The sequence below is a fragment of the Ostrea edulis genome, chromosome 6, assembly GCF_947568905.1.
Source record: "Ostrea edulis chromosome 6, xbOstEdul1.1, whole genome shotgun sequence".
Taxonomy (NCBI): Eukaryota; Metazoa; Mollusca; class Bivalvia; order Ostreida; family Ostreidae; genus Ostrea; species Ostrea edulis.
In genome coordinates this window covers 26,679,086-26,693,825 of record NC_079169.1, presented here as the reverse complement: position 1 = coordinate 26,693,825, position 14,740 = coordinate 26,679,086, and the positions used below count along the sequence as shown (strand labels likewise).

The window sequence follows — 14,740 nt, the reverse complement described above, 5'->3', positions numbered from 1 at the left end:
AACTAAACAAAAGTGACGAGGAGTCTTTCGTCCGACTTCCTCGTTCATAACACTTAGTCGGGGTCACGAATCGTTAAAAACGCCATAACATCATTACGCTACGCCTCTAGACGATTGGATAGCATAGTGAACTCGAAATTAAATACATCACAGAGCCTCTCATATCGGCTTAATATTTGAATATTTTATTGAACATAGACTTTAACAGCAAACTACAGTAATAACAAAAATTTACTTCAGCTTCTCCATCGTCAAAATCCCATATTTATATACAACTATTCGATATCCCACTATCATCTGCACATAGTGATCATGTCTTTCAATTGATTTTAATACAGGAGAGTATGTTTTGCGTAGGATAAATTTTTCAATAAAGGCAGGTTAACACAGTTTTAATACACGTATCAACACTTCGCCGAGAGTTACGTCCCTTTGCGGGGTCAGCCAAAGATCAATCGGTGAAAAACCAAGTTTTCCTTCTTTACCTTACCAAATGCAAAACTTTATTACTTTGAATTTTGGCTAATTATCAAGTTTTCATACAAGTTGCTCCAATCTTGGGCATTATTGTAGTTGACTGCAATTGATGGGAAAATAACAAATACCAAAGCTACAGATAGGAAAATTACAAAGGCCAACGCACGGAAATACGATTTTTAACCGGGAGATGGAGGACAAGGGACGTAACTTGAGTGTTGATACGTGTATTAAAGTCAGCATTTTACAAAATCTATGATCGTTATAATGATCTAATTTGCAAATATAGCTTGTTATTACGTCAAATATTGTCCTGGTGGTTTCATAACAATCGTTAAGAAGCTCTTTATATACTTATTTTGACTACGGATTATTATTTTTTTCACCTTTCCGACCTTCCCTTTCTTCTGTTACCTACGATTGAGCTTTGTTTTCTTTCGATGCCTCAAGGCATATAGCTCACGATAAGTGTTTTTAGATTGCAAAATTAATGCCTCGTTCACACGGATGCGCATTAAATTTTACTTCGCATCAAATTTGATGCGAAGTAAAATAATGCGCATTAAATTAATTCGAATTAAATAGCGTTCACACGGCGGTAATATTTAATGTGAAGTAAACTAATGCGCATTAAATTCGTATGCATCTCCATTAATGGGTGCGCGAAATAAAGTAAAGAATAGACTATGTTATTGAAAATTATTTTCATAGATATTTTAATGAATATTGTGTAGATACAGAATTCTTTGTTCAAAACGCTATATACATGTAGTATACTACATGTTTACAATTTACATGCATAACTGATCTACACATGAGGAGTTTTGTCGTGTTTATTTATATGTTCCCAAGAAATTACTTGTTATTTCCTCTGACGACCAGCATTCAATCTAGACAATAAATTGTTTCTTCACGGGCCCAATTTTAAAACTTCGGAACGTCTTTTTCACCATTCCGCTGACTACTGTTGTGACGTAATTTTTAATTACTAATACGTATTATAAGTCTACTATGACGTCATATGGTATAAAAGAATTTAAAACAATGAGCGGCATATTTGTTTTTTATGTAAAAAAGAAAATCATATCACTATTTTAAAACATTTTTGTCGTATTTAAAAACAATTCCTTCCACATGTATTACTCAGTATGCCTATGCAGAGCACAGATTTACGTCTGACATTATCTAATGACATGCTGTTTGTACATGTTTTAGTGATTATTATCATTTTGCTTAGTTTTTCGTACAAAACTGACATTAATATATATAGCTGACCATGGGTATGATGCATGTGACCCAAATTTGCCTTTACGCATGCGTGTACATTCAATGCGAATTAGTTTCGCTTAGCGTTCACACGGAGCTAATGCGAAGTAAATTTTTAAAATTCGCATTAAATCGTGACGTCAATTTTAATTCGAAGTAAACTAATGCGCATTAAAATCTCCGTGTGAACGCGGTTCAGATTTAATTCGCATTAACTTACGTTTAATGCGAATTAAATTCTTCGTGTGAACGAGGCATAAAAGCAGCGCAAAACAGGCCCATGGACACTCCATTGTCATTGTAAGCATCTTCGTTGTCATCATCGTCAGGGAGGGGCAGATTGAACATTTTTGCGACGTTATGTAAAACTCCGCATGCTATGATGACATTGATGGCACGTTGAGGATGCTGACGTATTTCTCCATGAAGAACATAGAACCGTCTTTTTAATTGACCAATTGTTCTCTCAACAAGGGTGCGAGTGCACTTATGCGACCTTTTAAAAATGAAGATATACTTTGAGAAAAATAATTAGGGTAGGGGGATGTCAGAGGTGTGTGTTACATTCATATATAGGTAGAGAGAAGAAAGAGAGATGTGTGTGAATGAAAATATGCAGTTCCAAAGTATATCCACATGAAGATGGATATTAGAATCCAGAATGCGTTAGTGTTTTGAATATACTTTTGAGCTGTATATTTTCTTTCTTTCTTTTTTTTTATCTATTATTTTTGTACTCTATGTTAGTCCCGAAGCCATGTTTTTCTAAAGTTTTAAAGATACACGCATTTCAACAACAAAAATTCGACTTGTATCTTTCGTAATAGTTAACATGAATGATATCTATGTTTCTTGTGCAGAATGGGGCGCGCGAATTTAAACTGGGTCGAAATGCCTCGGTACCGTTTACCGAAAGCAGCAACCCCAACAATTTGAATAAACAGCAGTGTCCTCATCATGATGGCTGTGCTGCTAGAGAATATTTGAATATTTCTCGTAACATAAGCGATAAGTGTTTATTTTTCAAAGTGCTCCGATTTATATTAGGTCCTAATTTCCTTACCTGTTGTATCGTGACTGTGGACCAGCTTGTGGATTTAAAAAAGGTGTCAGCAGCCAGTCTTTCCCAGGATAACCGCTATCACCGAGACGATGGCATTTCACGGGCAATAAACGCCATGGTAAACGTCGTTGAAAGAGCTGAAATAGACCACTCTCCCTCAGTATTCTGACATCATGAGTCGCTCCCGGCCAGCTTGCCACGATGTCTAAAATCTTATAATCTGTACATTTATACTGTGAAAGTTTTTCCAATTGACATACTCCACTTCGTGTTCACTGGGAGCTATAATTCGCACACGCGTCCCATCAATCGCCCCAACCACGCCAGGGAAACCAGCAATGGCAAAAAAGTCAATCTGGTGCTTTTGAATACTTCCTGGGTCCATTGGAAAGGAAATGAATCGCTTGACAATATTTGGTTAAACAAGAGCCGTAGTAACTCTTTGAATTATTCTTGAAACAGTTGACTGGTGTAGACCTAAGTTGTCACCACTACATAGCTGCATCTTACCTGTAGCATAGTATCTCAAGGCAACCATGACTTGCACAATTGCAGGCACACTGTGATTTCTGTTGGTCAAAGGCATAATGTCATTTTGAATTAAATCTGTTATAAATTCAATTCCTTCTTCATCAAATCTAAATTTGTGCTGCAGTTCTGCTGCTGTCATTGATTCTAAGGGATTAATTCGTGGTTTGAATGTTCTCTGTTTTCTGTCAGCCATTTTGTTCTTGCTAAGCAATATGCTTAAGAACTTAAGACAAGTAAAGACCATGCTTAACTTTAAGCATATACTAAGCATATACTTTTAAAAGAGTTTTATGCAATCTGCCAAGCAATATGCTAAGTAAAATCTCACCTGCTAAGCAAGAAATTCATACTTAAGTATATGCTTAAGGACTTAAGAATTTTTATGCATACGACTCCAGGAGTACATGTAAGTATCCTGTTGACCGCTCACTCTCACCTGAGCCAGATAATCGAAGTAATCCGTAATCAAAATCAGAAGGTAAAGAACGGCCTAAGAGGTATGAAACATGTCAGGCAGCCTTCGACCTAACGACAGACTGTATTTGCCAATAAAATTATTGTAACGACCTTGAAACATGAAACAGATGATGTCTGACATTATATCAATTTACTTCTATTGTCAGAGAACATGAACTGACAACATCAACAAAGAGTTGATTCCATTTGAAATAATCAAAAGTTTTTGTTTGATTTTTAAAGTGAATTTGTCGTTCAATTTGTTTAAGAAAATAAGCAGTACATGTATGTCCCAGTAAACAAAACATGGGAGGAAGCGATCAAGTTCTGTCAACTGCATGAAGCGAAACTGTCTGACTTTGGTGAAGATGATATAAGTTCTATACAAACCTGTAAACCAAAAATACAAGAAGCATGGACTAGTTCCTACATAGAAGCGACTCCTTACTTGTCTCTGATTGGTGAGTCCATAACATACACAACATGTCTATTTCAATAACTATTCCGATAATTTACTAATGTGTGTATTTTTAATCACGGGGTACGTATTTCTTCTCTATTCAAAGACATAATGGTAATTCTTTCTAACAAAAACTCTGTTGTATCTTCGTTCTTTGTTTTCCAGGTTGCTTCAGAACTAAACACAGCTTGGTATTTTCCAGCTTACAGAGGGCATCGGTGTTGGATTGCCAATATTCGTGTTCCAATTCAACTCAATTTGCTATTAAGGTAACAAAAGAAATACACCGTAGACAAAAGTCACACTCAGGTGTTCTACAAAAATCATTTTTCGTCTTATTAAATGATATCAATTTTTGAAAACAAATATTCGTGTCTTTCATTTTCAAAAAATAATATTATGGGCCAATTTGCAATGAAAAGTTCATCGGGATTAACTAGGGTTAAAGTGGTTAGATTCACAATGAATTACATGCATCTTAACTGACTTCTATAGTGAGTTACGTTAACGTGATTTGGGTTTGGTTACAGTAAGACGGCGTAATTATTTGAATTACCAATTTCGTTACGTCACAGTGAGGTAGCGCCGACACAAACAAAAAGGTTACCTTTCGACGTTCGTGACGCCCATCGCACTTCCTGAACATGTTTCAAATGATAAGCATCACATTGCTAAAATCATCCCATTTAAAAGTCATTGTCATCATTCAGACAAATTAGATGTGCTTGCATTTTCGTCTGTTATGTGAACCGTGGATCCTGGAACCACTGTCATGGATCTGTCAAATTACAAGCAGGCAGAGCTTGTAAATCAGAATTTCTGTTTATAACTTCTTAGCTGATTAAACAACGTGAGTTACCCTAACCTACATCACATTCACACTTGAAGTGTAATAATTAAGTCAACCCAGTTCGAGTCGTACTATTTTAATCCTTGATAAGCTAATCCAGATGAGTCGTACTATTTTCATTTAATCCTTGATAAGCTAATCCAGATGAGTCGTACTATTTTCATTTAATCCTTGATAAGCTAATCCAGATGAGTCGTACTATTTTCATTTAATCCTTGATAAGCTAATCCAGATGCTGTTGATTGGGATTATCTTAACTCAATGTGACTTATAATTGTAGGGTAAAGAATGTGCTTGTCTGGATGATAATACCAGCATAGAGGAATCGGTCGATGCCAGTTTGTGTGATGTCACGTGCGAAGATACCTTCTGCGGAGGGAAAAACGTCAGCAATGTGTATTCTGTCGGTAAGCATTTCATGTTCTTTGTAAAAATACATTTTAGTCTCTTAAATTCAAGAAAGTATCCAAAATTGTATTTGAATATCCAGTAAGTATAGGTGAATTGCAGCATTTGAGACCTTATTCCACATCTAGAGGCTAAGCACAACTATTTATCTATCATTACTCCGTATAACTGATGAAGATTATAGTTCAGGCGGGTGTGACCGGTCGATAGCGGATGTTTACTCCTTGTAGGCACCTGATCCCACCTCTGGGTACATATATGTCCAGGGGTCTGTGTTTGCCCTACTCTGAATTTCGTATTCTTTGTAGGATTTATGACATCGAGCACGCTCTGCTATCTTCACCTTTCTATTCAAAGGAATTCGGTGGGTTTTTTTTTTTTCAAACCTACATATGGACCCTCTTTTCCTAACTCGAATTGAGAAACCTTATTGCCCAATTATATGCAAAAAGAGTATTTGGCTACCTCTGAAAACACAAGTGATCTTGTGAAAAAAGGACAGTATATAGAGTGACTTTGCACACACCATTTATATGATTATCACAGAGATACGTTACTGGTCTAAAAACAATTAATGATCTCCAATATGCTCCATAGTAATGACTAAAACCGACATATTCGATCAAACAAGTCTGACGATAAAATGTTTGAACACTGATGTCAATTTTTAAGAAACTGTGCAAGCTGTCGTAGATACTATCATGGTTTTATTATACAAGAAATTAAGTCTAAAATGTGTATAGTAAAATCTTGATGATTTCACATGAATTGTCACACCACGCAACTGCTATTCTGAAACTCAATGTACCAACTACCATAATGTTGTTATTTTATATTGTTGATTTTCATTTTGTCTAAAGGACAACAAAATGTCGTCGAAGGGAATTCTAGGGTTCGTTTGTTTTTCATGTTTGTCAATTTTTGATGAGCGGAATTGGTATTATTTCATTTGATTGCAAATAAAACAACAAATGCGGTTTTCCTTTTTAGTCGGGAACGAATTTTTCACAAACAGAAAAATCATGAAGAGCAAGGACTTCACCTCTTGTATGTCCTACCAGTGTATCAATCACACATACCAGTACAACGAGATGGATTGTAATAATGAAAGAGTTACCCAAGCAACCTGCAGTGAGTAAGATACCGTCAGAACGGAAGTCTGGCTTCGTTTCCTCGTGCTTTATTTGCTGTGGTTGTTTATTTGATCTTTTAAAGATATCTCCCTACTCAAAGGCCGTAAGCTTAAATTGTGCAGCCCTTCCCCGACAATGGTGACGTCTTCCATTAAGTGATGGAAAATTTTCGAGAGTGACATTAGATCATATACAATCAATCGATATACTATCTTCTGAATTAAATGTATCTATTTTTTCAGGTATTGATTCCTAACTTGAATTTTGTTTTATATAAATCAATTTTTTTGTTATGAATTTCATGCAAACATAATAGATAGGTATCACCATTCCATTATTAACGGAGACTTTGGGACTCTCTGAATAAGACAGCTAACAAAACACGTCACAATGGCCGCCGCATCATCAAATTGGACGAACATTGCATTCTCATCCTGTATCTTTACACGGAGACTCTTTATAGAGATAGACAATTACAAATAAAGTCTGCTTGTGTCCAAAGGCTCAATTTTTAATTAACACCTCGGTTTTTGTGACGTGTTGTGTAACCCTTTAAATTCACCAAGTCGATGAGTCAGAGCGATGACGGTGCTACTGAAGTAATTCCACAAACTGAGATCACCTCAGTTAAAAATAAAGCATTCAATTATATTCTACGATTTTTTAAAAGTCTAATGTGTAATTAACTTAATTACATTTTCAAAAAATTCACTTCAAAACATTTACAATATATTGTCTCAACTTGAGGATCTTCAGATATATTTTTTTCGTTCTTCATTTTTGCAGGTAGTTTTTTCTCCTGCACCTTTGAGCCTGGCGATCCGTGCTTTCTGGTTCAAGCTGAGAGCAACGATTTCAACTGGACAATAACAAACGTATTTTGATAAGATGAAACTTAAAACAATGGTCATTCCCTTTTTAACAGTTTTAATGACGTCAACATCACTCATTTTCACTTTTAAAGTTTATCTGAACTATTTTTACTGTTAACCTATACAGTTGAAAGAGGTTTAAACGCACATTGTTTGTACTACTAACTATCAAACAATTTATGTAAAAAAAAAAAAAACCTACTTGATAAGAAGGAAATGAACATTATTTCAAATTCAATCTGATTTTTTTTTTTAGATTAGATGGATGCGAATTTGTTTAGAAATAGAATACTTTTTGCAAAGGAATGCTAAAAACATGTAAAGTTGTTCGGAAATAAACGTTAATACAATAGAAAGTGAGAAAAGAGTTTTCATAAAAAGGATTATTACTAGCAAAAACCGAGAGAAACGTCATTCAGAAATATATACATTTTGTCTTTGATATCTTTACCAATACTGGCCATTTTCTCATGAATGTGAACGATGGGCGTATGCATCTTGATAACAGGGGGCCCATGGGCCAAATCGCTTACCTGAATCACCTTGGCCTATATTTAAAGATTTTTCCCTACATATTCGCATGTAAAACTTTGATCCTCTGTTTTGGCACCACCCTACCACCGGCGGTCGTGATTTTTACAAACTTGAATCTGCACTATGTCAGGAGGCTTTCATGCAAATGTAAACTTTTTTGGTCTGGTTGTTCTTGAGCAGATTTTTAAAGATTTTCTCTTCATATTCCTATGTAAATCTTTTAGCCCCTATTGTGGCCCCACCCTAACCCGGGAGTCATTGTTTTAACAACTTGAATCTGCACTATGTCAGGAAGCTTTCATGTAAATGTGAACTCTGGTCCAGTGGTTCTTGAGAAAAAGATTTTTAAAGATGTTCTTTATATATTTCTATGTAAAAATTTGATCCTTTATTGTGGCCCCACTCTACCCCTAGGGGCCATGATTTTTACAAAATTGAATCTGCACTATGTCAGAAAACATTCATGTAAATTTGTACTTTCCTGGCTCAGTGGTTCTTGAGAAGAATATTTTTAAAGATTTTCCCTAGATATTCGCATGTAAATATTTTATCCCCTATTGTGGCCCCACCCTACCCCTGGGGCCACGGTTTTAACAAACTTAAATCTGCACTATGTCAGAAAGCTTTCATTTGAATCTCATATGTTCTAGCCCAGTGGTTCTTGAGAAGATTTTTAAATGACCCCAGACTATTCTGCATTTTTCTGATTATCTCCCCTTTGAGGGGCATGGTTCTTCATTGAAAAGAAAAACAACTAGAAAGCCCTTCACCCAAGGATGCTTTTTGCCAAATTTGGTTGAAATTGACTCAGTGGTTCTGAAAATGAAGTCGAAAATGTAAAAAGTTTACAGACGGACAGACGAGACGAACAGATCAGAAAAGCTCACTTGAGCTTTCAGCTCTAGCTGAGCTAATATTAGTGCGACTATTTCAACAGCCGGGAATATCATTACGCCAGAAATGAAAGTAACAAGTAAATATACAAAAATAAATTTCATCTTTGAAATATAGCTTGACTACAGACATCCCCCATCTCGATAGATGCTACATGTGGATGTATACCGAAAGAATAACAAAACAGAAAATAACGTTGAAAAACAAGTAACCCACATACAAATAAAACAGCTATACGTTTGAAATATAACTTTTGATAGACGTTTTTTCACAACATTTTACTCGATGCCAATAGATTTGACTTGCGATAGCTCGCAGACACTGACCACGATGTCAGGTAGGTTGAAATTCGTAAACAGTGTACACTTACAATGAGGACAAGTGGCCGTGAATTTGACACTTTTTATTAATAGAAAATAAGCCCACGACTACTTCAAATTCAGTCATAAATGTGAATGGTGATTATGTCCGTTTTAGTTACCGTATTTACGACAAATTAAAACATAGCGCGCTCATATTTCGTACAGGCTTGTAAAAAGAGGATGTGAGAAACATACTGATATGTTAACCAATCTGATGCTTAATTACGGTGCATGGAATTAAAAACTAAAATTGAAATTAAGAAAGAGCAATGAAGGAAAGGATGAGGCAAAGAAATATAGAAAATCATCGATTTGAATTTTACGCAAATTTTTTGGGGGTCGATTTCGGACAATTAATGGACTCATCTTTTCTCACTGCAGGAGGAAACACCCCGTGGTCCAGAATCGGCTTATGAGGGATTGTACTTTGCATTTGTTAACGATAGCGATAGTGGATTCAACAAAGGAAATAAAGCATCCCTTGTTTCAAATATTGATTTCTTTGGTAAGCATTGAATTAGTAACCAGTAAAAATCATTTTCACAAACTGTATGTAAAGTATTGATGGTCACGTTTTAGCGGTATGACCAACTTTCTGCATTTCTGTACGCGCTTGTGAGGTTTTATACTGTGAAATACAAGTATAATATTAATGTAACACCTTCATGACATGTACCATAAAATCATTTCATTTCGTGGGTTCCAAATTTTGTGGTGTAAGAAAATTTTCATGTATGATATTGATATAAACCTTTATCTATTATCTAAAAAGCAATGACTTGTGCCGTAAAATCATTTTAATTTCGTGGCATCAGTATTTGGTGGCATAAGAAAATTTTCACTTTCCTTAAGGGGCTTTATTTTGTAATTGAATGGCCGGTATTCTTAATTAGGATTTGATGATTTATTTTCCTAAGAACGAAAATCAAATCCCCTTGAAAAGTAATTATCTTGCTGTAGACTATACATTGAGACTGTATGCTTGGGTGTCGTTTTTACATATATTGAAGATAGTTATCTTACGAACAGTGATCAATCTCATAACTCCTATAAGAAATACAAAGTAGAAAGTTGGACAAACACGGATCCCTGGATATACCAGTGATGGGATCAGGTGCCTAGGAGAAGTAAGCATCCCCTGTCAACCGGTCACACCCTGTTATGCATTGAAACTGTATACACGGTATTATTTTTACAGATATTGAAGACAGCAGTTGGTGTTTGCGGTTTCGTTTCTCCCGCCGAAACACCAGCACCAGCGCAAATGTGACGATTTACACAAAGAACATGAGGAACAGTTCTGTTGTAGTGTACAACCGGACTTTCTTTGGTGAACAATATGTGGAGTGGAAGTATGTCGAGTTTGATATGAAACTCCGACAACACGACAGAGTGAGTATCAGCAAGGTTTGGTTTTTTTTTGTAATCGATATTTTACTGTACAAATCGCCAACATATCTTTATCTCTGCCGTTTTGAAATACATTCCCCTACCAATACATGTATACTTTTGATTTTTAATGAGTTTAAACTTAAATGTAAATATATCTGTAAAGTTAATCGATTGTGTCAAATTAATACGATGTTGTTATGAAATACAAAAGGACAGTTAATTGATAATAAATCATCGTGCATATGAAAGATGGATTGTTAATCATTAAACGCAGCATCGTCCCCTTTGAAACTCCTGCCAAATTCAACGTCACCTTGCTATGGTGGCACGGATACTTTCATTCCCCCCAAATACATAGCTGACATTTCCCCCCAAATACATAGCTGACCCCCCCCCCCCCCCCAATACATAGCTGACATTTCCCCTCAAATACATAGCTGACATTTCCCCCCAAATACATAGCTGACATTTTCCCCCAAATATATAGCTGACACCCCCCCCCCCTCCCAAATACATAGCTGACATTTCCCCCCAAATACATAGCTGACATTTCCCCCCAAATACATAGCTGACATTTTCCCCCAAACACATAGCTGACATTTCCCCCCAAATACATAGCTGACTCTCCCCCCCCCCCCCAAATACATAGCTAACATTTTCCCCCAAATACATAGCTGACATTTCCCCCCAAATATATAGCTGACATTTCGGCAAATTGGTGTAAAATTTCATATTATCAATAAATGCATTGCTTTCTGTTTCAGATTTTCTTCAGCTTTACCCGTAGTTCTACAGTGTCGAACTTTGCTCTAGATGACGTATCACTAACGAAAGGAAGATGTAGTAAGATGACCAGGATTCATATTTGTTTTACTTGATCTTTGATTGTTTTGAACCATTACCAGTACAGGTACCAGTAGATCAATCTGTCATATGGTCGTAGTTTGGTTGTTTGTTTTACGTCCCGTCGAGAATTTTTCACTCATATTGAGAGGTCACCAGCTGTAGGTGGTCAGTTGATACTTTATTTCCGGTCAGTCTCCCTATTATCACTCAGAAATACCAGCAAAATCAATAACACAATTCAAATGTTTTACAATACATATATATCAACGAAACATACCAATTTACAGTAATCAAAATCCATAAAACAGAGCTGAATAAGCCTACTTATAGAGCGACGTTGGAAGTATGAAATACACATCCAACATATATCAGCTCAGTTCCACGCGGGTAAACGCGTTATTGGCTATCCGGTTGTTATTGGACATTCGTTTCAAAGTGGTCTCTGACTGGTAAGTATTTGCTCAAAAATCATTGTGATTAACGTTCTATTTGGATATGACGACTGGTTTGCGTTGAACAGTAAAAATTAAAAGTCAAGAAAAATGCAGATGCAGTGTTGATGTAGAAGTATAGGAAGTATGTAGAATTTACCAATTTTTTGAATATAAATGCAACCCGAAATTTTCTACAATTTATCAACAGCTACTTACTGCCAATGATATCAACAAGTTTTGTCAATCTACATGCAATAGTTTTGATTTTAATCCGTTATCGGAAATCCGGTTGTTTTTCTTTAATGTATTCGGAAATACCGGTTTTTATACGTCCGTCGAAGACGGGACGTATTATAGTATGCCGTCGTTCGTCTGTCTGTCCGGACCTTGTGGGCAGGATACAGACTGAACCATAAGCCCTAGGACTTTACAACTTGGTACATTTGATCACCATGATGAGGGCAAGATGCCTTTTGTTTTTCAAGGTCAGGGGTCAAAGTTCAAGGTCGTAGTATCACTTATTAGGAAAACCTTGTGGGCAGGATACAAACCGAACCGTAAGCTCCAGGATATTATAACTTGGTATATTTGATCATCATGATGAGAGGAAGGTACCTATTGGTTTTCAAGGTCAAAGGTCAAGGTCGTAGTATCACTTATTAGGAAAACCTTGTGGGCAGGATACAAACCGAACCGTAAGCTCCTGGATATTATAACTTGGTATATTTGATCACCATGATGGCAGGATACAAACCGAACCGTAAGCTCCTGGATATTATAACTTGGTATATTTGATCATCATGATGAGAGGAAGGTGCCTATTGTTTTTCAAGGTCAATGTCGTAGTATCACTTATTAGGAAAACCTTGTGGGCAGGATACAAACGGAACCGTAAGCTCCTGGATATTATAACTTGGTATATTTGATCACCATGATGAGAGGAAGATGCCTTTTTTTTCAAGGTCAAGGTCATAGGTTTACTTAGTAGGAAAACATTGTAGGTATACAGACCGAACTGTTGGGGCTAGGAGTGTCAAATTTAATACGCATATACCTTATTCCAAGTGGAGGAAGCCTATTGTTTCTCAAGGTCAAAGGTCAAGGTGGTTTTAGCAGGATACAAACAAAACTGTTGTGGCTAGGAATGCCAATACTTTTCTTTTTCAAAATGGGTAGTGATTGCTCCTTCACCAAACGCTCGACATTTAGAAGTGAGAAAAACGGGTCTTTCGGATATGACCTTAAAAACGGAGGTCCCATGTCGCGGCAGGCGTTTGCATGCTAAAGAACCCTCGCTGCTACGACCCTGAGCGCTAAGCATAGATGTAAATTTATAGCTAGTGACGTCTCAATATGAGTGAAAAAATCTTGACGAGACGTAGAATAATCAATCAATCAACTCATTACCAAGCAGATGAGGATGACGCAGCGCAATCACTTTTATATGTCTCTCTCTATTACTCCGTTTCGGACACTTAACAACACGAACACGAATTTTTTATCACTAAAACACCAACTTAGTGTCTATGTAATGCTGTATAAGGTATTTCGAAACACGATGCAAACCTTATTTCCGATAACATAAATACTAAAATACCGAAATGTTCGATAACACTGAATATCTCCTCTTGAATATATAGCGACAGACCTAAGTCGTTAAAACAGGTAGCGACAGTTCCATCGCCAAACGCTCGGCATCAGGTGTGAATGTTACGGGTCCTCAGAGATGACCTTAAAACCGGATGAGCCGTGTCACAGTAGGTGTGGCACGCTAAGGAACCCTCACTGCTCATGCAATGGCTGTAAGCGTCGAGCATAGACCTAAATTTGAAGCCCTTCATCGGTCTTGGTGACGTCTCCATATGAGTGAAAAATTCTCAAGCGAGACGTTAAACAAGATATAATCAATCGATCCTCTTGAATAAATACTATTCTCTAGTATCACATTTTTGTAGATTTTTACAGAATACATAACGAAATTTATGTTTAATCTCTTCAATTGGGAATTGCTTGAAGTGTGCTTTTAGCTGTTGAAAGGATGGTCATATACCTATTTAGAATTACAATCACCGCTGCATAGAATGTGTCTTTGTAAATAAAAACCACGTATGAACTTACCCTATGTTTCTTAAATATACAACATCATTGAACCGAATGTCCGATAACAACCGAATCGCCGATTACGCGTTTACCCGTACGAGTTCAATCCCCGGCAATGTAATTCTCCAAGTGATTTTAACCACATGATATAAAGTGTATTATTCTAACCAGTTCTGTTCAAGAAAATGTAAAATAGGTTACTATTTAACGCCCCCAAATAATTCAAAATACTATACATTATGTATCAGAAGTCATTTCATTATCAAAACTCGCTTGCTAATTTTTGAATTCGTATAATTGGATGTATCTAGATGTATTTTTGTAACCATTCCTAATGATGAAATAAAATTTCGTTTACATTTTTTTTTTAACTTGAAAGCTTTTAAGAGTCTCTTCTCTGCAAGACTGGGATTCTTAAAATCAGCACTTAAGGTAGCTCACTACACTAAAGCTTATACTCTAAATATGACACTACGTCACAAGATGGCGATTTAAATGTTTTGTGAAATTATTTGCATCGATCTATTTGTTTGTCTATCATTGTAGCTCAGTGGTTAAAGTATTGGACTAAATAAAAGAGAAAAAATGTATTGAACTGGTGAACCGCAGATATTGAGTTCAAATCCGCCAGTCTTTTGTTCATATGTGTTGAAATAATTTTT

At 36.3% G+C, this 14,740-nt stretch overlaps 1 protein-coding gene across 5 annotated transcripts in view; it reads left to right on the top strand.

The window, feature by feature from the left end:
- The first annotated feature begins 4,015 nt into the window (after nucleotides 1-4,015).
- Nucleotides 4,016-14,740, top strand: part of LOC125646625 (MAM and LDL-receptor class A domain-containing protein 2-like) — a 39,205-nt gene continuing 28,480 nt past the window's right edge. Inside the window, exons 1-8 of one of the 5 annotated variants that reach the window (XM_056142196.1) lie at nucleotides 4,016-4,254; nucleotides 4,419-4,522; nucleotides 5,384-5,510; nucleotides 6,502-6,642; nucleotides 7,431-7,519; nucleotides 9,688-9,811; nucleotides 10,505-10,698; nucleotides 11,463-11,541. In XM_056142196.1, the coding sequence (XP_055998171.1) occupies nucleotides 4,077-4,254; nucleotides 4,419-4,522; nucleotides 5,384-5,510; nucleotides 6,502-6,642; nucleotides 7,431-7,519; nucleotides 9,688-9,811; nucleotides 10,505-10,698; nucleotides 11,463-11,541 (1,036 nt within the window). In that variant the 5' untranslated portion in view covers nucleotides 4,016-4,076. Of the gene's footprint in view, nucleotides 4,255-4,418; nucleotides 4,523-5,381; nucleotides 5,511-6,371; nucleotides 6,404-6,501; nucleotides 6,643-7,430; nucleotides 7,520-9,687; nucleotides 9,812-10,504; nucleotides 10,699-11,462; nucleotides 11,542-14,740 lie in introns of those variants that run through there. The other 4 variants (XM_056142198.1, XM_056142197.1, XM_056142200.1 and 1 more) reach the window with 4 other exon arrangements.